Raw genomic sequence first — 22,489 nt, forward strand, 5'->3', positions numbered from 1 at the left:
AGCTTTTAACACTTCATTTTGATCGCTGTGCTAAGTATTATGGTTCAACACAAGGTCAGGGTTCTTATGGCGCATCGTCAGACGAGGAAAAGCGTCTAACTATGCTTTTATTCTCCAATATTTTTGATTCACTTAGTAACATGGATTACGATCCTGAATTATTTGGAAAGGCACTACCGTGCCTAATTGCAATTGGGTGTGCTTTGCCACCTGATTACAGCTTATCTAAGAACACTGACGAAGATTACTATGGACGGCAATCAGGTGCCCCAGACCAACCACAATACGATCCAAATCCAATTGATACGATAAATGTTCATCTCGACAACGACTTAAACTCACTAGTTCAAAAGTTCAGTGAGCACTACCATGATGCATGGGCCAGCCGTCGATTGGAAAGCAGTTGGACCTATGGCGAAATTCGGTCCGATAACGATCGCAAACACCCCAGACTGAAACCATACAATATGCTTAGTGAATACGTAGGTGAAAAACACAAATTCTGTGCTTTAAAATGTTGATTTTGCAAAAATTTTTATATTAAATTATTGTAATTATTAATTCAATTTAGAGAAAATATGTATGTTTGTAAAATAACCTACGCTTAAAATTATTATTCTTGGTTTCTGTTCCAAGAATTTCTAATTTAGAGAATATGATGATTATATATTTTGACTTTACTTCCGATATAGGAACGAGAGCGTTACAGGGACCCGGTGCGTGAATGCTTGAAAGCACTTTTAGCAATCGGTTGGACAATAGAACATTCCGAAATCGACGTACCGCTTAATCACCGTGGATCCACAAGAAGACAATCTAAGCCTCAAATTGTATGTATTACTCTGAACCTCTTTTTTAATTGGTAATTTTTAAAATCCGACAAATTCTATATTGCATGTTTTTAATCATTCCAAATTCAAAATTTTGTTATTTGATTGGTGAATTAACCGAATAATGCGCACATACATAACCAATAGAATGAATTCCAGAATGAAGGCAGTCCTTTTAATTACAATCCTCATCCAGTGGATATGACTAATCTAACGCTCAGCAGAGAAATGCAAAATATGGCAGAACGGTTAGCAGAAAATTCTCACGACATATGGGCTAAAAAGAAAAAGGAGGAGTTGAACACCTGTGGTGGTGTTATACATCCTCAACTTGTACCATATGATTTACTTACTGATAAAGAGAAAAGAAAGGACCGCGAACGTTCGCAGGAATTCCTCAAGTACATGCAATACCAGGGCTATAAATTACACAAGTAATAAAAAACTTTATTTCCTTCAAATCAATTTAGAAAATAATAATATGTAATTAAAGGCCATCCAGAGGTGGGATAATGGAGGAAGGTGGAGCCACTCAACCAGCAGTAGAGTTAAGATTCTCGTACTCCTTACTTGAAAAACTCATACAATATTTAGATCGCGCCACCATTAACATGAAGCTCTTAAAACCGTCCACTACATTCAGTCGACGTACATCCTTTAAGACAGCTTCCCGTGATATAAAATTCTTTTCAAAAGTTGTTCTGCCTTTAATGGAAAAATATTTTTCAACTCATCGAAACTATTTTATTGCTGTTGCTACTGCTACTAATAATATAGGAGCCGCATCGCTAAAAGAAAAAGAAATGGTTGCTTCAATCTTTTGTAAGCTAGCATCATTGCTTCGGAATAGACTAAGTGCTTTTGGACCGGATGTGCGCATAACAGTGCGCTGTTTACAAGTGCTAGTCAAAGGTATTGATGCAAAAACAGTAGTCAAAAACTGTCCGGAATTCATACGCACGTCAATGCTAACATTTTTCAATCAAACTGCCGACGATTTAGGCAATACAATATTGAATTTGCAAGATGGAAAGTACAGTCATTTACGTGGCACACATCTGAAAACATCTACTTCTCTAACATATGTAAACCAAGTTGTGTTGCCAGTATTAACTGCAATGTTTGATCACTTGGCTGCCTGTGATTATGGTAGCGATCTTTTATTGGATGAAATACAGGTAGCTTCATACAAAATTTTGGCAGCACTTTATCATCTCGGAACTGATGGTACTCTTACTCATGAACGAAAATACTTAAAAACGGAAATTGAAAGACATCGTCCTGCTTTGGGTTCGTGTTTAGGAGCTTATAGTTCTTGTTTTCCAGTCGCATTTCTAGAGCCTCATCTTAACAAGCATAATCAGTTCTCACTGCTCAACCGCATTGCAGACCACTCACTGGAAGCACAAGATATAATGGTAAAAATGGAAAGCTGCATGCCTAATTTAGAAACCATACTTAGTGAAGTTGACCAATTTGTCGAATCGGACAAAAAATACAATGACTCACCGCATATAATTGATGTTATATTACCATTACTTTGCTCATATTTGCCATTTTGGTGGGCACAAGGACCAGACAATGTAAGCCCTACTAGTGGAAACCATGTTACTATGGTTACCGCTGATCACATGAATTCGCTACTCCGCAATGTTTTAAAGATGATTAAAAAAAACATTGGCAATGATAACGCTCCATGGATGACTAGAATTGCTGCATATACTCAACAAATTATTATCAATACCTCAGAAGAGTTATTAAAGGATCCATTTTTACCTTTAGCTGAGCGCGTAAAGAAACGAACAGAAAATATGTTCCACAAAGAAGAGAGTATGCGAGGATTTATTAAGTCAGCTACAGATGATACATCTCAAGTGGAAACACAATTGCAAGAAGATTGGCAACTTTTGGTGCGTGATATATACTCATTTTATCCGTTGCTAATTAAATATGTAGACTTACAACGCAATCACTGGTTGAAGGATAATATTCCTGAAGCCGAAGAGTTATATAACCATGTAGCTGAAATCTTCAATATTTGGTCAAAGAGTCAATACTTTTTAAAAGAAGAGCAGAATTTTATATCTGCCAATGAAATTGACAATATGGCCTTAATTATGCCTACCGCAACTCGTCGGTCAGCAATCACTGAAGGTGCACCTGTGACTGGGGGCAAAGTTAAAAAGAAGAAGAAAAACCGAGACAAAAAACGCGATAAAGACAAAGAAGTGCAAGCAAGTCTTATGGTGGCATGTCTGAAACGTTTACTGCCAGTTGGACTGAATTTGTTTGCAGGTCGCGAACAAGAACTGGTACAGCATTGTAAGGATCGATACCTGAAAAAAATGCCAGAATATGACGTCATCGAATTTGCTAGAAATCAATTAACTTTACCCGACAAACTTGATCCATCAGATGAAATGTCCTGGCAGCATTATCTTTATTCCAAGCTGGGAAAAACAGAAGAACCGGTCGAAGAACAAGCAGTGGAAAAGTCATCAAACCAAAACGAAAAAAAAGACAAAACAGAGGAAACAGTGGACCGTATCGTAGCAATGGCAAAAGTACTTTTTGGTCTTCACATGGTAAGTTGAAGGATCTTACACAGAATGTTTCAACTCTTATACAACTTTGAAATAATTTCAAATAATAATTTTTCAGTATCCAAATTCATATATTGTATATTTTAAACTTTCTCCTCTTTTATAATATACTTTTATTTAATTAAATTAATTTAATTCATTTTTAAACAATCTTTTCACATATTTTTTTAAATAACTTATTTTATACACACATCAATAATCCCAAACACCTACATATTTGAAACGATCTTGACCGTGAAACCCCAATTACAGATCGACCATCCACAACAGCAGAGCAGAAACGTCTACCGGAGTGTCGTATCCATACAAAGGAAACGTGCTGTAATCGCATGCTTCCGTCAGACATCGTTACATTCTCTACCCAGGTTTTTAAAAAAACGTTTACTTAAGCTAAATCAAAAAGTTTCGCGCATAAACGAAACGTTCGCTACACAAATAAGCCTAACCACATCCCACAACTTTCAATTGAAGCCTTGTTTGATTCATTTGCTGATTGTTCTCTTCTGTCCATGTTCTAAAAGAATTTCTGAAAGTACAAAATCTTTCGAAATTGTGATGACATTTGGAAAAGTTTTGGATAAATTTAAGGTCATTTAAGGTCATAGACAGTAGAAAAGCATGGATTGCTCTCTGATTCAATTTGTTTTCAATTACATCGAATCTATAGAAATTAAACAAATATTTATAAATAAATCTATATAAATTTAAGTCATTAATTGGATCATGGACTGAAGAAGAAACACGACACACTCCTTTAAACTAGATTTTAATTTATTGTATTTATTTTTCCACTTGTTTGTTTTTTTTTTTGTATGTTAATTTTTAACCAACTTCATACTAATGTCTTACTTCTGCTAACTTTAAGCTTATTGTATGATTGATACCATATTGTGTCCTTGATTCCTTTAGGCGTATCGATCTAAGCAAAATTCTAAACGTTGGAGTTCAAAAATTACATTGGCCCGACGCCGTGTGGTGCTATCAAGCTTGCGTGCCAAACATCTTTATCGAGTGAGCAGGTGGGGTGTACCTGTATGATTCTATCTGCTCCAAAACAAAATTGCTAGATTTTGGCAAATTTCAGTTTTGTATTAGAATATTTATATATAGTATACGAGTAGAATGCGTTTGCGTTTTGAATAGATATAATATTAAAAACTTTAATCGATAAACTAACCTTAAACTAAACGCATGCTGCAATTCTGTATATATGAATGCTTCTGAAACGTTTATATAAAATTAATTCTTCCCATTTTCAACCAGACACCGAGCTTGCAATATTTTTGCTCGCACATATTACGAACAGTGGTTGCAAGAAGAAAACGTTGGACAGGAAGTAATGATTGAAGATCTTACTCAAACATTCGAGGAATCTGAAAAGTCCAAGAAGGAGGAAGAAGAAACTGATGGCAAACCAGATCCACTAACGCAGTTAGTAACAACTTTCTGCCGCGGTGCTATGACTGAACGAAGTGGTGCTCTTCAAGAAGATCTTCTTTATATGTCTTATGCCCAAATTGCTGCTAAGTCTTGCGGTGAGGAAGAAGAAGAAGGTGGTGATGAAGAAGGCGGTGGAGAAGGTGGAGAAGAAGGCGAAGGAACAAGCATACATGTGAGTATAAGTCCAATCAACTAGCATTGCTAATCAAAGTACATTTTTACTCATGCCAACTTTCGATCGGATCAGGATCGATTAATGGTAAATAATGTTAATATAAAAGTGTAACGACGCAAATGATTTATCGTTAACAAACACTAACTGTCTATAACTAGTTTTTAATATTTAACATTAATTTGTTATTGATTTTAAGGAACAAGAAATGGAGAAGCAAAAGCTTCTCTTCCATCAAGCTCGTTTATCCAATAGAGGTGTAGCAGAAATGGTCTTGTTGCACATATCAGCTTCTAAAGGAATTCCATCAGAAATGGTAATGACAACTCTTAACCTTGGCATTGCGATCTTACGAGGAGGTAACATTGATATCCAATTGGGAATGTTAAACCATCTAAAAGAGAAAAAAGATGTTGGTTTTTTTACTTCAATCGCTGGATTAATGAATTCTTGCAGTGTATTAGATTTAGATGCGTTTGAACGGAACACCAAAGCAGAAGGTAAACTTTCAGTTTACTTATTATACAATCTCAAATCTACCACAAATCCAGTTCACATCCCATATCATTTACTCATTGTGTATGTTCCTCTAAAGTTCAGTTTAAAAAGTTCTCATGACTTTTATTTCATACCTTCAGTTTTTAATTTTTATTTATTTTTCCAAAACATTGTTATATTATATTACCAATATCCCCCCGTGTCCTGGTATTATGTTTATCGTTAAAATACAACCCACCCTCAAATGTCATCCACAAACACAAACCGCATGCATCCTCTTATCGTCCTCTCACACAATTGTAAAAATTGCACAACAAAGAGTACATTCCAAGTGCGGGTGCAGGTCTTGGTGTTGGATCGGAAGGCGCAGCTGGCGAAAAGAACATGCATGATGCTGAATTTACATGTGCTCTGTTTCGTTTCATACAACTAACGTGTGAAGGTCATAATCTAGGTAACATATCAATTAATTTTCTACTATAAAATTAATTGATATGTTTATATTCCCACTTTCATTCAGATTGGCAGAATTACTTGCGCACGCAGGCGGGAAATACAACAACCGTCAACGTTGTGATCTGTACTGTTGACTATCTGCTGCGTTTGCAAGAATCCATAATGGATTTTTACTGGCATTACTCTAGTAAAGAAATTATTGATCCTGCAGGGAAAGCCAATTTTTTCAAAGCAATTGGAGTGGCCAGCCAAGTTTTCAACACACTCACTGAAGTTATTCAAGGTCCTTGCACTCTTAATCAACAAGCTTTGGCCCACTCTAGGTTGTGGGATGCAGTAGGCGGTTTTCTTTTCCTTTTCTCTCATATGCAAGAAAAACTTTCAAAGCACTCGAGTCAAGTCGATTTACTGAAGGAACTATTAAATTTACAAAAGGATATGATCACTATGATGCTTTCAATGCTGGAAGGAAATGTTGTGAATGGTATGATACTGAATCATTGATTCTATTAAATGTTTAATGTTATAAATTTAAATATTTTTCAGGAACTATTGGCAAACAAATGGTAGACACACTTGTTGAATCAGCTGGAAACGTGGAACTGATCTTGAAATATTTCGATATGTTCTTGAAATTAAAAGACTTAATTGAATCGCCAAGTTTCCAAGAAATTGACATAAAGAATGAAGGTTGGGTCACACCAAAAGATTTTAGAGATAAGATGGAACAGTCTAAAAATTATACACTGTAAGATAATGAAGAACATACTCAATTTAAAAATATTAAATACTCTAAAATATATTAATTTAATTTTCTTTTAGGGAAGAAATGGATTTTCTTTTGGCATGTTGCGAACGGAATCACGAGGGTAAAATTGATTATGGTGCCTTCGTCGACCGTTTCCATGAACCATCAAAGGAAATCGGTTTCAACTTGGCTGTACTATTGACAAACCTTAGTGAACATATGCCGAATGAACCACGTCTGGCGCGTTTCTTAGAAACCGCCGGTTCTGTATTAAACTACTTTGAACCGTTCCTTGGTCGCATTGAAATTTTGGGTAGTTCAAAACGTATTGAACGGGTTTATTTCGAAATTAAAGATTCTAATATCGAACAATGGGAAAAACCGCAAATTAAGGAATCAAAACGAGCGTTCTTTTACTCAATTGTCACTGAAGGCGGTGATAAAGAAAAGCTAGAAGCATTTGTAAATTTCTGTGAAGATGCAATATTTGAAATGACTCACGCTTCAGGTCTTATGGCAACTGATGACAGTAGCGGTAACGTCAAACGTGACACGGCATATAGCTCCTATATGAGTGAGGAAGAAGAGGAACGTGCAGCTCGTGACCCCATACGACGTACCATACAAGCAGTAAAAGATGGTCTCAAATTCGGTGTACATATGTTAAGTCCAGCTAACATCAAACATCAAATCACAGTTATGCAAACGAAATCAGTTCCAGAGTTAATTATAGGCTTCTTTAAGATAATTTTATATATGTTCTATTACACAGGGTATGGAAACTTCTGCGTAGTTAGATACATTTTCGGTATACTTATGAATTTGATGCGTGGTCCAGCTCCAGAAGAAATTGAAGCACCCATGGTGGTGGAAGAAACATTTGGAAAAGCATTACCCCCATTACCTATAGAAGAACCTCCTGGTACGCTGCAAGCATTCGGTTTAGATATAAGTAAGGAAGAAAATGGACAGTACAAAATGGCGCCTCATGAAGCACCAAGTGGAAGTCCTACGTCTTCAATTGAAGAAACAGGCGAATCAAGTCCTGAAGACGGCACACTTTTAGGTGAGCCTCTTGTTGAAGGAGAGCAGCACCTAGAGCCAGTATCAATTGTTGATTTACTTGGTGGAGAAGCAGCAAAGAAAGCAGCACTCGAACGCCAAGAAGCACAGAAAGCACAAGAAGCAGCCATGGCTTCTATAGAAGCAGAAGCTAAAAAGACATCAGCATCCGCGCAAGAAACTCCCGCTGTTCATCAGATAGACTTCTCTCAATACACTCACAGAGCAGTTAGTTTCTTGGCGCGCAATTTTTACAATCTAAAATACGTGGCACTCGTCTTAGCCTTCAGCATAAATTTTATGTTGCTCTTTTATAAAGTAACATCTCTAGGAGAAGAACAAGAAGCGTCTGGTGACGACGAATTGATTTTGGGATCAGGTTCCGGAGCAGGATTGACAGGATCTGGCTTCGGATCTGGAGAAGGTTCCGGTGAAGGTGACGGTGGCGACGACGATATACCAGAGTTAGTGCATGTTGATGAAGATTTTTTCTACATGGAACATGTTATACGCATTGCTGCCATGTTGCACAGTCTAGTGTCTTTAGCAATGCTCATAGCTTACTATCATCTCAAAGTGCCACTTGCCATTTTCAAGAGAGAGAAAGAAATTGCTCGCCGCTTAGAGTTTGACGGATTATTTATAGCTGAACAACCCGAAGATGACGACTTCAAATCGCATTGGGATAAATTAGTTATATCGGCAAAATCATTTCCAGTTAATTACTGGGACAAATTTGTCAAAAAGAAAGTGCGACAAAAGTACAGCGAGACCTATGATTTTGATTCTATATCTAATCTTCTCGGCATGGAAAAAAGCGCATTTATGGCACAAGAAAGCGAAGAGGGAGGTTTAGTTAAGTATATTATGAACATTGACTGGCGCTATCAAGTGTGGAAAGCAGGTGTTACATTTACAGATAATGCGTTCCTTTACTCACTATGGTACTTCGTGTTTTCAGTAATGGGCAATTTCAACAACTTTTTCTTCGCAGCTCACTTGCTCGACGTGGCTGTTGGTTTCAAGACATTGCGTACCATTTTACAATCAGTAACGCACAATGGCAAACAGCTTGTCTTAACTGTAATGCTTTTAACTATTATTGTGTATATTTACACTGTGATTGCCTTTAACTTCTTCCGTAAGTTTTACATTCAAGAAGAGGACGAAGAAGTCGACAAAAAATGTCATGATATGTTGACATGCTTCGTATTCCATTTATATAAGGGCGTGCGAGCAGGTGGAGGTATTGGTGATGAAATTGGAGATCCTGATGGCGACGATTATGAGGTCTATCGCATTCTTTTCGACATAACTTTCTTCTTCTTTGTTATTGTTATATTACTGGCCATTATTCAAGGTTTAATCATTGATGCCTTTGGTGAGTTGCGTGATCAGCTGGAGTCTGTGAAAGAAAATATGGAATCAAATTGCTTTATATGTGGCATGGGAAAAGATTTCTTCGATATAGTGCCGCACGGTTTCGATACGCACGTGCAAAAGGAACATAACTTGGCAAACTACATGTTCTTCCTGATGCACTTGATTAATAAACCTGATACTGAATATACAGGACAAGAAACCTATGTTTGGAACATGTATCAACAGCGAAGTTGGGACTTCTTTCCAGTAGGCGATTGCTTCCGTAAACAGTACGAGGATGAATTATCTGGTGGTGGAGGTAGCGGATAATCTTTGCAAAACGAGGCTGAAACATCTTTAAATTGTTTATATGTAGTACATATATACTCGTAATAATTTTAAAATGCAATATTTTTAATACTATTTTGCAATGATATTGATTAAATAATATGTATATTAAACTAAACATTTTTTCTACGATATATATTAAAATAAAATATTTTATTGTTATTTCAACTTAGATATATTGATTGATAACTCCTCAATCTATTGTTTGTTAATGAACATTGAATTGTACATTTGTTTTATTTAAAAAAATAATCACAATAATATTAGAAAATATGAAAAAAATATTTACGTTTGTATTTTGATTTTTGATACGTAGATTTGTACGTAACTAAATAGCACACCGCACACAGGGGTATTTGACCAATTTAGGTTACAATATGCGTTTCTACAGAAGCCATTATATATTCGTATCCTGCACATCAATTTCATCATATTCTTCCTTCACATGTTCTATTAACTCATCTAATGGATCTACTGCACTTTCTACCAAATTATCGAATAACTCAAGGTAACTTGTACCCTGTATTTGAGGTTGATTAACTATGATAGTCTCACTGATATGCTGCGTTTGCTTGAGATGCGCAAGCAAGAATGGTTTTCGCATGAATCCAGCACCGCATTCCATACACTCATAAGGTTTTTTATTGCTGTGCACAAAGCGATGTGCATTTCTGTTATCACTACTACTAAATCTTTTACCGCAGACTTCACATTCGTAAGGTTTCTCTCCTGAATGTATTCGCATGTGTTTCTTAAAATGTTCGGGGTAAACAAATCCCGAACCACACATATCGCACTTGTACGGACGTTCACCTGTATGTGCAGCTTTTTTATGATAATCCAGTAAACGTCGACGTTTAAAGGAACGATGACAGATTTCACACTCGTGTGTTTTTTCATTGAAATGTGTTGATTTTTTATGTGACATTAAATTCGAACGTTGTGCAAATGACGTAGAACATATGTCACATTTAAACGGTTTTTCGCCAGTATGTATCCGTTCATGATCTCTTAATTCATTTCTTCTAGCAAACGATTTTTCGCATGTAGTGCAATTATACGGACGATTTGAAGTATGAATAACTTTATGGAATTCCATATTATGTTTCGTGAAAAACGCCTTATTGCAAATATCACATACGAAATCCTTCGTGTTTGTATGCAGTTTTTTGTGCTGAACTAAATTTTGGTGATGCATAAACGTTTTGTCACATTCATCGCACTCAAAAGGTCGTAATCGTTCAGAATGAATTTTCACATGTGTTTGCAATGTGTATTTTGAAGCGAAGTCCTTTGGGCAAAGATTGCATTTAAAAGGACGTAACCCAGTATGAATATTCATGTGCTCATCCAACACCTTCTTTGAATTAAATTGTTTATGACATTCAACACATTCGTGCACTTTCCCAAAGCTGCCATGCATTCGCTTGTGAATACGATATTGACGAGGATTTTCGAATTTTTTTGTACAAACATTACACTCTAACTGAGCCCCATTTGATAGTTTTTTATAGTGTTCCTCTAAATGTTGATGGAGATCTTGATTATTTGTGAAACCAACATTACATATATCACAAATGAAAAAATGTATACTGTGAACGGAAAGCATGTGTTCCACAAATGATTCAGCATCAAATTCTTCAGCTACATTACAGGTTAAGCAACAATAATTATTGCTATTTCGTTCGTACTTTAGTTCGTGTTTAGAATTTCCTTCGGACACTAGTAAGGTTTTTACAGTATGCTCGTGTTCATGGTTTTGGTCCATGTCAACTACTACAACCAAATCTAGTATGAAATAAACATTTTTTATGTGTATAATGTAGAAAATATTTAAATATAGTTTACTCACCATCTTTACAATTATCTACATAGTCTGGTAGACAGGTATTACTCTCGTTATTTTGGTTATAGTTCAAGGCTGAAGAAATTAAAGAAGTTTGATCACTACTATTATCGTAAACAATAAGATCTAAAACAAAAATATTTAATTTTTAATATCAATCCAAAATAATTCATATATGAGACACACCATCAATAGATTCATCTACTAAACCAACTGGTATATTTATGGCATAATGAAGATTTAAGCTATCAGGTAAAATCAATTGAGTTTCTTTCTTGTTTTGTAAATTTTCCCCTCGAATTTCACTAAAAAACCTTTGCGGCTCCTCTTTTATAAATAACTGCTGAGCTTCTGGCAACTCAGTATTTGTAGCTTGATTTATGCTACCTTCAAATTTGTGATTTAAATTTGCAAAGTTAGGTTTAGTATCTCGTTTTTGTTCCAGTCCAATATCTAAGAGAATTTCATTAGCAGATGGCATTTCTAATGCGTCATTTAAGTCGGTTGGTACAATTGCCAGGCCAAGTCGTTTTGCAGTAACATTATACATACGTATAATACTGTTTCGTAGCTCAAATAATTGTTGTTCAAGTCTGTCATGATTTAGCAAGTCGTCATAGCATGAAGTACAAAGGAACTATATATAGAATAGAAATTATAGTCACATATTACATATTATATATATTTTAAAGTCACATACCCGTGAATGCGTATCTGATTCGTTAATATGAAAACCTAGTATATTTGACAGAATTGTTGATACCGAATATTCAATTTGACTTTTTTCTTCCACACGACAATTAAATAAAAACAAAGACTCTTCTCCTTCATCAAAAGCGTGGTCACACACAAAGCATTTCAAGACTAAATAGCATTGGCTTTCATCTAGGATAACGGGGTCGTCTTCCAGTTGTTCCATTTTTTATTAAAATTTCTGCTATTTGATAAATTACTATCATATTTATTTATTTACAAAAAATTATTTTCACGATATCAAAATAATAGCTTCAAACTCATTTACGTACTACCAACTTTGCAACGTAAAATTCATTTCCTATTCGCCAATTTACACTTACTAAAAAGACAGTATAGTATAGTTTTACTTACTTGAATGTGAAATCCTACAAATATATTTAATATATTTCAAATAGAATATAATTCTTATATTAAAACATCTCGAATAATTTTATATTTTTTGTAAATGTGAGGTATGTTCACTGTAAGCGAACTCGCAATATAAAACTGCTTATTTATCCCGTTTACGCCAGCCTTAAATATATTTTAAGCTACTGAAATCGAAGAAGAAAAACAGTATGCAATTTTTTATTCGCCATTATAAATATTAAGATATTAAAATTTTCGATAAATTCAATTAATAATATCCACATCATCACACATAGCAACCAAAGAATCCCTTCTTGGTATTCCTTGATAACAACATAAAGCATAATTAAACTGGTATAGCAGATACATTGGCGTTCATCAGAATTTCGATCATAATATATGCCATTTAACTTTAAAATATTAACATATCTTTAAATAGGTCCGTTTCTATACTTTTTATATAATAATCAATTAACATTTAATATAAGAATATCATGTCTCATATCTAAGGCAAAATTTTTTATTTATTATGTAGAGGATTGAAAGTGATATGTTGATTTCCAGTTTTATTTGAATTTTACTTATACAAATTTATCAAGTAAAATACAAGAATGTTTGTTTTTCTTTCTATATTTTAGGCATGGTAACGAAAAATAGTAGAATTCAAGTAACTTCTTATATGAATTTTACTACAAGAACGTACCGCAAAAGACCGTAAAAATTGAACGTAAACGCTAAAAGTGCTTAGCACTCACTGAACATATCACGAAAAAATGTTCTCTCAGTTTGCGTAGTTAACAATGACGGGTGTGTTACCATTTGTACGCGGCGTAGATTTTACCGAAAATGACTTTAGTGTAAGTTTTTTTTTAATGAAAAAAATATCGAAAACAAATTATTATATATTTGTGTACTAAATACATAGAAATAAAATATCTAATTTGAGAAATCTAAGAGATATTACTACAGCAGAAATCAGATTGCTTATCGCTAACGATAGTTTCTGCTGCGCTGCACCAACTGTCAGATTGATTTGTCATGAATTCTAGAGAGCGAATTTTGTTTACAAACATTCAATGTTATTTTTACTTATGTATGTTTTTTTATTGTAGGATAAAAAATTTCCAAATGCCTTACGGCTGATGACACGATTACAATGGTTAAATTTGGACAAAACACAATTGCGAGAAATTCCTGAAGAATTAGGGAATTTGCTTAAGCTGGAACACCTTTCACTAAAGAATAATGATTTGGAAAAACTTTTTGGTGAACTCACTGAGTTGTCATGCCTGCGTTCTCTGAACCTTAGGCATAACCGAGTCAAAAGCAGTGGAATACCACCAGAACTGTTTAGATTGGATGAATTGACCACTCTTGACCTTTCTCATAATAAACTTAAAGAAATTCCTGAGGGTTTGGAGCGTGCAAGCAGTTTACTGGTGCTTAACCTTAGTCATAATACTATCGAAACAATACCAGCACAATTGTTCATTCATTTAAGGGATTTGCTTTTCCTGGATTTATCACATAATCGACTTGAAACATTACCACCACAAACTCGACGATTGATTAATTTGCAAACCTTACTATTAGCAGATAACCCTCTTGAATTGTTCCAGCTTAGACAATTGCCCTCATTGCAAAGTTTGGAAGTTTTAAATATGCGTAATACCCAACGAACATTATTAAATTTTCCAACTACTTTGGATAGCTTGTCAAATTTGGCTGAATTGGACTTGTCACAGAACGCATTACCAAAAGTGCCCGATTGTGTTTATAATGTGCCTAATCTTCGAAGGTTAAATATGAGTGATAATGCGATAACTGAACTAAGCTCAAGCGTAGAATTTTGGCAACGACTAGAGGTCCTTAATCTATCACGTAATAATTTAACATCGCTGCCGTCAGCACTGTGCAAACTAGTACAACTCAGACGGTTATTTATTAATGATAATAAAATTGATTTTGAAGGAATTCCTTCAGGTATTGGTAAACTTTGCTCTCTAGAGGTTTTTTCTGCCTCAAATAATTTATTAGAAATGATTCCTGAAGGTCTATGTCGTTGCGGAGCTTTAAAAAAATTAAATCTAAGTTCCAATCGTCTCATAACCCTACCTGATGCAATTCATTTACTTGATGGTTTAGACCAATTAGATTTACGTAATAATCCAGATTTAGTTATGCCGCCAAAACCTACTGAAATGACAAAAGGTGCTGGTGTTGAATACTACAACATCGACTTCTCATTACAAACTCAATTAAGATTGGCTGGAGCGACAGTACCGTCGTCGGTACCAGCTGCTTCAACTCCAAAAGACTCTACTGCACGTAAAATACGGTTGCGTCGTGGTCCACGAACTGAATCGGATCAAGACTCTGCTAAAATTCTTAAAGGAATGAAAGATGTAGCCAAAGATAAAGATGAAAGTGGCCTCAATTTATCTTGGATTGGAGATTCTGATGATAGTCGCCAAGAATCTTTGAAACCCAAACGTTGGGATGAATCACTGGAAAAACCTCAACTGGACTATTCAAAATTTTTTGAAAAAGAAGATGGTCAATTGCCTGGTCTAACGATTTGGGAAATTGAAAATTTTTTACCAAATAAAATTGAAGAAGTTGCGCATGGTAAATTTTATGAAGGCGACTGCTATATAATATTAAAGACATGCTACGTTGATTTGGGACAACTTTCATGGGAGATATATTTTTGGATTGGTAATGAGGCAACATTAGATAAACGTGCTTGTGCTGCAATACATGCTGTAAACCTAAGAAATTATTTAGGAGCGCGTTGTCGCACAATTCGTGAAGAACAAAGTAAATTATTAATGGTAAACATTAATGGTATTATTTTTAATGCTAATCATTATTACAGATGACGAGTCTGAGGAATTTTTAGCTCTCTTCGACACAGAAGTAACGTATATTGAAGGTGGGAGAACTGCAACTGGTTTTTACACAATTGAAGAACTGTTATATAACACACGACTTTACCGAGTGCATGCCGCTGGATCTTCCATACATTTAGAACCTGTAGCAGTTGACTTTAACTCGTTAGATCCACGATTTGCATTTGTACTAGATTGTGGTGTCAAAATATATATATGGCTCGGACGTTGTTCGAAAAATACTTTAAATTCAAAAGCTCGTTTAATGTCAGAAAAAATAAATAAAACTGAACGAAAGAATAAATGTGAAATTATTGTCGAAATGCAAGGTAATAATATTTTTGATATAGTAAACAGAATAAAAATATGGACAATTATTTTCTAGGTGATGAGAGCGAATCATTTTGGCTGGATTTAGGATGTGACATCAGTGTAGCAGGAACAGTAAAGATATCTCAGCATGTTGCTAACACATTTGTTCCTACTACAGCACGGCTCTATCAGGTACAACTCGGTATGGGTTATTTAGAATTGCCTCAAGTTGAAATACCGCAACAGAAACTGGTCCATACTTTGCTTAATAGCAAAAACGTGTATATATTAGATTGCTTTGCTGACTTATTTGTGTGGTTTGGGAAGAAATCAACGCGATTAGTTCGGGCGGCTGCTCTAAAGCTATCGCGAGAGTTATTCACTATGATTATTCGCCCAGAGTATGCGCTTGTGACTCGCGTCCAAGAAGGCACTGAAACGCAAATCTTTAAATCAAAATTTACTGGTTGGGATGAAGTTATGGCAGTAGATTTTACACGTACTGCTACTTCTGTAGCTAAAACTGGCGCTGATTTGAGTAAGTGGGCGCGGAAACAAGAAACGCGTGCTGATCTGGCGGCTTTGTTTACGCCTCGACAAAATTCTATGCCTTTGAGTGAAGCCGAACAGTTAGAGGAAGATTGGAATTATGATTTGGAAGCAATGGAAGCGTTTGTATTAGAAGGTAAAAAGTTTGTCCGTTTACCGGAGGAAGAGTTGGGGCACTTTTTTACAGGAGAATGTTATGTATTTCTCTGTCGTTATTGTATACCTTACGATGAAGAAGACGGAGCTGAAGGTGATGAATCTCGTCCTCCACCAGAAGATGATATACAATGTGTTGTTTATTTTTGGCAAGGAAGAAATGCTGGAAATATGGGATGGTTAACATTCACTTTTACATTACAGAAGAAATTTAAAGCTATGTTCGGAGAAGAATTGGAAGTTGTGCGCATACATCAGCAGCAAGAAAATTTAAAGTTTATGGCACATTTTAAAAGAAAATTTATTATTCACACCGGTAAGCGTAAAGATAAATCGAAAACACCTGACGGTAAGGCTGCTGTTGAATTTTTCCATTTACGCTCTAATGGCGGCGCATTATGTACCCGCCTTATACAAATACAGCCGGATGCTGTCTATCTAAACTCAGCTTTTTGGTAAACATGGAACATTATTGGCAAAAGTTAAAAGAAAATAATGTTATTTTTTATTTTATAGTTACATACTTTTTGTGCCTTTTGAAACCGAGGACGAGTCTCAATCCGGAATCGTTTATGTATGGTTAGGTTCCAAATCCAGTGCAGAGGAAACAAAACTTATACAAGAAATAGCAGAGGGCATGTTTAATAACCCCTGGGTTAGTCTGCAGGTAAGTCATTATATTGTCAATAAATATATTATTTTTGTATAAGTAAAATTATTTGTTTAACATAGATTCTTAATGAAGGAGAAGAACCAGAAAATTTCTTCTGGGTGGCTTTAGGTGGTCGCAAAATATATGACACTAATGCTGATTATATGAATTATACACGCCTCTTCCGCTGTTCTAATGAAAAAGGATATTTTACTGTAGCTGAGAAATGCACAGATTTCTGTCAAGATGATTTAGCAGATGACGATATTATGATTTTAGACAATGGAGATCAAGTATTTTTGTGGCTTGGATCTCGTTGCAGCGAAGTTGAAATAAAATTAGCTTATAAATCCGCACAAGTAAGTTTGTTCGTAATAAATACTTTTTTATATACTTATGTTAACATCAATTTTCACACAAAATTTATAGGTCTATGTACAACATATGCGCATCAAGCAACCCGAGCGATCGCGAAAACTTCTAATATCTATTAAAAACAACGAATCGAAACGTTTTACAAAATGTTTCCATGGCTGGAGCGCACACAAGACACCGCCAGAATAATTAAACTGCGCGGCAAGAAATGCACAAGCTTTTGCATGACAAAAATAAACCCTCAATGATACCTGTATTCCTCCAATTGCAATATTTCTATTTTATTGTTTATTTTCTATATTAAACTTTATAAAAGTATTTATCGTTTATGACCGTACGTATTTATGCATATAAAAGTTTTATTGTCTTATCACGCTTTACTAATAAAATAATTTATTAAAGAAAAGTATTTCATTTTAATATATATGCAGGCAACTTTCAAATGGGCTAGTCATTTGTTTATATGTTTTAATTGATTTAAATTTTAATGCACCGCCCGCCTGTAGATCTTATCTTTCTCTACTTTTGTGCAAAATATAAATTATATTGAAATATGTAAAATAAAAAACATTTTTTTATTAATTATATTTTATTTCGTTGGCTATAATTTTAATTCTTGTTCTTCAAAACAGTTATATAACAATATTCAACAAATGCAAAATAGTAATACAAACAATAGTTAAAATGGATAAATAATTTTTAAACTTTTTTAAACAAAATGATAGTTTTGTGTAATATAAATAAGAACGAATTTTTTCATATAAATAACATTAAATATAAATTACATTTAAATTATTGTTTAATTTTGTTGTTTTTAAAATCACAGTTTTAATTCTAAAGTTGCAATAAGTAAAATAAATCCATTTACTTATTGCAAAACTCGTGCATGAAAAATTTGAGTACAACTTCAAAAATATAAGTATTTGAATGAGTTGTATTAACAATATACCATATATTGTTATGTTACATATTGCAACAAATTAATTAAATATTAATATTAATATCGCATAAGTAAGTGAACAAATAAGTTTACCAGTAAAATTCTGCTAACGGAAATTGTACAATTGAAAATAGTATAAAATAAAAACAATGAAAATTGCAGCAAAATATCAGTAATCGAGGCGTTTCTTCAATCGGAAAATCTCGGCATTGTCTATGCTATTGTTGTTATCCATGTTAAGATTCCGTAAAGTTGATAGCGTGGATAGACGTTCCTCAATATCAGTGTACATAAGGCGGCAACGATGAACAGATAATGTCTATAAAATAAACACGTTAAAAGTTTGGCTTTGGTCATATTAAATGATTTTAAACAAATTTTTGTTTAAAGTTGACGATATAAATTTATATAATGAAATAGTTTTGATGAAGTTTTAATTAAATAATTCTAAAAGAAGGCATTTTTTAAAAACATTAGATTGTATAACAAAAATATCAATATCTAAATTGATGGTAACGGGAATGATTTATGGGTAAGGCTAAGGCCTTTCTGCTTTGCGTTCACTGGTGCACTGATCTATTGTGCACCATCTAAATTGATAAACTTCACTGAAACTTTTTTATGTTTTCTGAAAAATATATCTCATCTGAATTTTAACTGACCTGGCAGTGTCACTCATATTTTTATTAATCAATTCCGTTATTATCAATGTTATGTAATACAATTTGAAATGCTCAACATACGATTTTAAAGTGAATATCAACTAACAAATAAAATTATTTTTAAAACTCATTTAATAGTCAGTTGGAAGGAAGACTATAAACTGAATCAGCCGAACCGAATCAAATTCAATACCTATATCATATTAAACATTATTCACAGATTTTTGTTTTAAAATATTATTTAACAAATAATGAAGAAGAACCAGTTCAAATGATGCAGTTCATATAAAGATTCAAGAACCGTTTTCAAAAATTGTATTTATGTCAAAAACTGTAAAACTTATTTGTAATGAAATGGTTATTCAGGTATGCGGGTATTGCTACATTAATTTGTTTTGTGAAGCTGGGTATGAGGGCAACGAAATGGTAGATTTCTTGTCAAAGAAGGATGCATGTATTCCTTTCATTGGTCCAGAGCCCTTCTGTGAGGTGACGAACAGCTAGATATATAACTTAATATGTGAGTGGGAGAAACGAAGTCTATTTGAACACTTGATATTCCAAACCGGCATGCGACAGTCAAGAAGATTTATTATTCTTGAACACATCAAAGTTGACGCTATCCTTAACCTTAGCAGAAACGATATTAAACTCTACATTTAACTACTTACAGGACACTGTACACTCAATTACCACATGAAGAATATAGGTGTGGCAGAAAGTGATTCCTGTTGAATCTCTTATGAGAAGAACGAAACATTAGAACATGTTCTATGCCACTACCCAACGGCGGCAAGATATTGACGTGTCTACCTTGGTAGCGGGATCTTGGTCCCAAATTAAATAGAAAAAATTAAGCCCATAGCAATTCCTACATTTATAAATAGTTTAGAATTGTTTTAGTTGGGCATTTAGGCGCACAATAAATCTTTTAAATCGCGGTTCATTTATAGCCTATTATTTAATAATATTAATAGGAAAATACAAGCTTTATAACATCTCTGATATCTCTACCACACTATGCATCTATTCTACTTACATGTAAGCATTTGCAGTTTATCAGTATTGCATCTAAACTATGATCGGTAAGTTGGCTGCAGCCACTAATATTAAGTGAACGCAAACGTGTTAGTTTAGTAGTTATAACTTGCAAAGATTTATCGTTAATGCAATAACAGTTAGACAGATTCAATTCCTGTATGGATGGACAATTTAACACTAATGCTTCCATGCCAACGATTGAAATCTGTTGGCAATTAGATAGTATCAGACATTGGAGCTCGAGTAATTTCAATCCATACTTCAATGAAACGTCAGTTATTTTTGTGCAACCACTCAAGTTCAGTGAACGAAGACCTTTGAGATTTTGTATGCTGTGACCCTCAATATTCAAGTCTTCTATTAAGTTCAGTTCATAAGCAGCAAACATAGCTTTCTTTCGGTTAGCATCTAGTATAATTTCTTCCTCAGCTTTGCTTCGTAGTGAAATTTTTATTGAATGGTTTGATTTCAAAAATTCATCTTGAACAACCAAATTTGTTCTAGGTGGTGGATGAAAATTTTCTAACATGCTGGGATTTGTTGCTTGTAATTCTACTTTGGATATGTTTATGCCGGTAACTGCAGTATCAGTAATCTATAAGAAATTAATATAAGTATTAACTTTTTAATAAAAATTGTAAAATTAATTCACCAACCCGGAAACACTCTTCTAGAGATAAATTTGTCAACCATTTTAAGTGCTTTATAATGCATTGTAAAGATTCATCTGTAACACCATTAACACAATTGTCTAATATCAAAACTGTAAGATTGGGAATATTCTGAGCAATGCATTTGATGCACTCTTCACAAACTTTAAGATAACCCATTCGTAATTCACGCAAGACCTCATTGCAGCTTTGAGCAATGCCGAGAGTTATTCCTTCACTTGTGATCCCTTGGCAGCGTGATATATCCAAGCACTGTAAATACTTTAAATTGACAAGCAAAACTGCTCCATCGTTTGTTAGATTCATGCATCCAGAAAATATAACTTTCTCTAGCATTGGATTTGAATAAACTATAACTTTAATTGAGTCACTAGTAACGCACATGGTTTCAGAAAGGTCTAGCACTGTGAGTTTTGGCTGTGTTTGCATGAACGTAGTTAAGTACTGAACATTTAACTGCCGACAATAGGCCAAATATAAATGCTTTAATTGCAATTCTTTTAAATCAGAAAGTGCAAGCAGAGCTTGACCAGTCACACTACTGTGACTTAGATTCAGTTTATGTATATGTGCTTGATGCAGACTTAATACCAGCAACACAAATTTGAATGTCAGTATAGATTCATTAGGTGCAATATTGCTATCATTTGGATAAAAACGTCTTTGTATAGAATTGTGATAAGATATATGACAGTCGGAAATATCAAGAGACTCAATGCACTTTAATAACGACGTTAAACGCATTAATATTGCATCTGACAAATACTGATTGTGTCGCAGAGATAAATGCTTTATACTTGATAATGTAGTATTTTCCCTTGTACAGTCATTAACACGTTCCAGAAAGGAACCTGACATAAAAAGATGCGAGCAACTCGTAATGGACAGTTCCTGCAATTTAGTGAAGTTTTGCATTATTGCATAGAATTGCTTATCGCTCATGTCTACATTATCAAAAGTGAGACTTAACGCTGTCTGACCAATGTGTGCCATGATTTCTTGGACATGTTCGAAAGTGACTTCTTCAAAGTAATAGTTTTGAAATGGTCGGTAACAGTTTAGAAAGATTTTGGCAGGTGGGTGCAGATCAGAGAAACCTAATTTACTGAAACGCACCAACAGCTTTTTGTTGAATTCCGGTTCAAATAATGCTTCACGCCAACGTTTGCAGGTACAACCAGCCATTTGACGGTCTGTGTAGTTAAGATAACGAAATATGTGCAAAATAATCTGCAAAATGATTCAAAGGAATGAAAAGGGTAATTAATTGTAGTTTACTCTTATTTATATCTTATCAACAAGAGAGGGGGGTTGTTGTATTTGAGTTTTATAATTACACTCGATATATCATGATAAATCACTCTATTGACTGACTGTCACGTGAGAATTACGTTCGCGTGAAATAACTCGCTTACCTCCATTGGTAAATCTCCATAATCTGGATACAAAGAAATACAGTAATCCATTTTTTAATTTCTTAATTTCCGTGATTTCTATTCAAAACAGTCAAAATTATATATATATATACATATATATATATATTAAAATATATATAAATGTATTCTTTGTCAAATAACTTTGGTTATTTACTTTTTGAATTGATTAGAACTGAATAATTTTATTTAAAATGTTGTCTTCATTACTTTACTCTCTCGCACTTCTTCTGTTTCGAGAATAACATTTACTATATATTAATTCTATTAATGTTATTATTTACACTTCTTCAAACAAATATTGTGTTATTTATTTGCTTTTATACAATAAATAAAAG

At 34.2% G+C, this 22,489-nt stretch overlaps 4 protein-coding genes across 19 annotated transcripts in view; 2 read left to right on the plus strand and 2 right to left on the minus strand.

The window, feature by feature from the left end:
• The window catches only part of LOC119685028 (ryanodine receptor), a 47,657-nt gene extending 38,054 nt beyond the window's left edge, over nt 1-9,603 (plus strand). For 6 of the 14 annotated variants that reach the window (XM_038099200.1, XM_038099206.1, XM_038099203.1 and 3 more), the window contains 11 exons: nt 3-482; nt 693-830; nt 978-1,264; nt 1,324-3,415; nt 3,686-3,798; nt 4,697-5,045; nt 5,245-5,545; nt 5,887-5,997; nt 6,064-6,483; nt 6,546-6,747; nt 6,822-9,501. In XM_038099200.1, the coding sequence (XP_037955128.1) occupies nt 3-482; nt 693-830; nt 978-1,264; nt 1,324-3,415; nt 3,686-3,798; nt 4,697-5,045; nt 5,245-5,545; nt 5,887-5,997; nt 6,064-6,483; nt 6,546-6,747; nt 6,822-9,501 (7,173 nt within the window). Of the gene's footprint in view, nt 1-2; nt 483-692; nt 831-977; nt 1,265-1,323; nt 3,416-3,685; nt 3,799-4,342; nt 4,453-4,696; nt 5,046-5,244; nt 5,546-5,862; nt 5,998-6,063; nt 6,484-6,545; nt 6,748-6,821 lie in introns of all 14 variants that reach the window. The other 8 variants (XM_038099209.1, XM_038099204.1, XM_038099211.1 and 5 more) reach the window with 5 other exon arrangements.
• Nucleotides 9,604-9,718: 115 nt separating this feature from the next.
• LOC119685031 (zinc finger protein 431-like) lies at nt 9,719-12,522 on the minus strand. 3 transcript variants are annotated; one of them, XM_038099214.1, is made up of 5 exons: nt 12,473-12,522; nt 12,066-12,302; nt 11,552-12,002; nt 11,372-11,491; nt 9,719-11,307 (listed from the first exon to the last, which is right to left on the minus strand). In XM_038099214.1, exons 2-5 carry the CDS (start codon nt 12,282-12,284, stop codon nt 9,917-9,919), a joined length of 2,181 nt encoding a protein of 726 aa, XP_037955142.1. In that variant the 5' UTR covers nt 12,285-12,302; nt 12,473-12,522; the 3' UTR covers nt 9,719-9,916. The 3 variants fall into 3 exon arrangements, with proteins under 3 accessions (XP_037955142.1, XP_037955144.1, XP_037955143.1); XM_038099216.1 differs by having other exon boundaries at nt 12,066-12,299; nt 12,473-12,508; XM_038099215.1 differs by lacking the exon at nt 12,473-12,522 and having other exon boundaries at nt 12,066-12,407.
• Nucleotides 12,523-13,092: 570 nt separating this feature from the next.
• Nucleotides 13,093-17,747, plus strand: LOC119685030 (protein flightless-1). Its single transcript, XM_038099213.1, has 7 exons — nt 13,093-13,326; nt 13,582-15,289; nt 15,348-15,689; nt 15,746-16,832; nt 16,894-17,044; nt 17,110-17,388; nt 17,459-17,747. The coding sequence occupies exons 1-7, from the start codon at nt 13,270-13,272 to the stop codon at nt 17,591-17,593; spliced, it is 3,759 nt and encodes a 1,252-aa protein (XP_037955141.1). The 5' UTR covers nt 13,093-13,269; the 3' UTR covers nt 17,594-17,747.
• Nucleotides 17,748-18,272: 525 nt separating this feature from the next.
• On the minus strand, nt 18,273-22,489 carry LOC119685033 (dynein regulatory complex subunit 6). The gene is made up of 5 exons (XM_038099217.1): nt 22,362-22,489; nt 22,134-22,211; nt 20,704-21,948; nt 20,046-20,642; nt 18,273-18,663 (listed from the first exon to the last, which is right to left on the minus strand). Exons 2-5 carry the CDS (start codon nt 22,182-22,184, stop codon nt 18,514-18,516), a joined length of 2,043 nt encoding a protein of 680 aa, XP_037955145.1. The 5' UTR covers nt 22,185-22,211; nt 22,362-22,489; the 3' UTR covers nt 18,273-18,513.

The sequence above is a fragment of the Teleopsis dalmanni genome, chromosome 2, assembly GCF_002237135.1.
Source record: "Teleopsis dalmanni isolate 2A chromosome 2, ASM223713v2, whole genome shotgun sequence".
Taxonomy (NCBI): domain Eukaryota; kingdom Metazoa; phylum Arthropoda; class Insecta; order Diptera; family Diopsidae; genus Teleopsis; species Teleopsis dalmanni.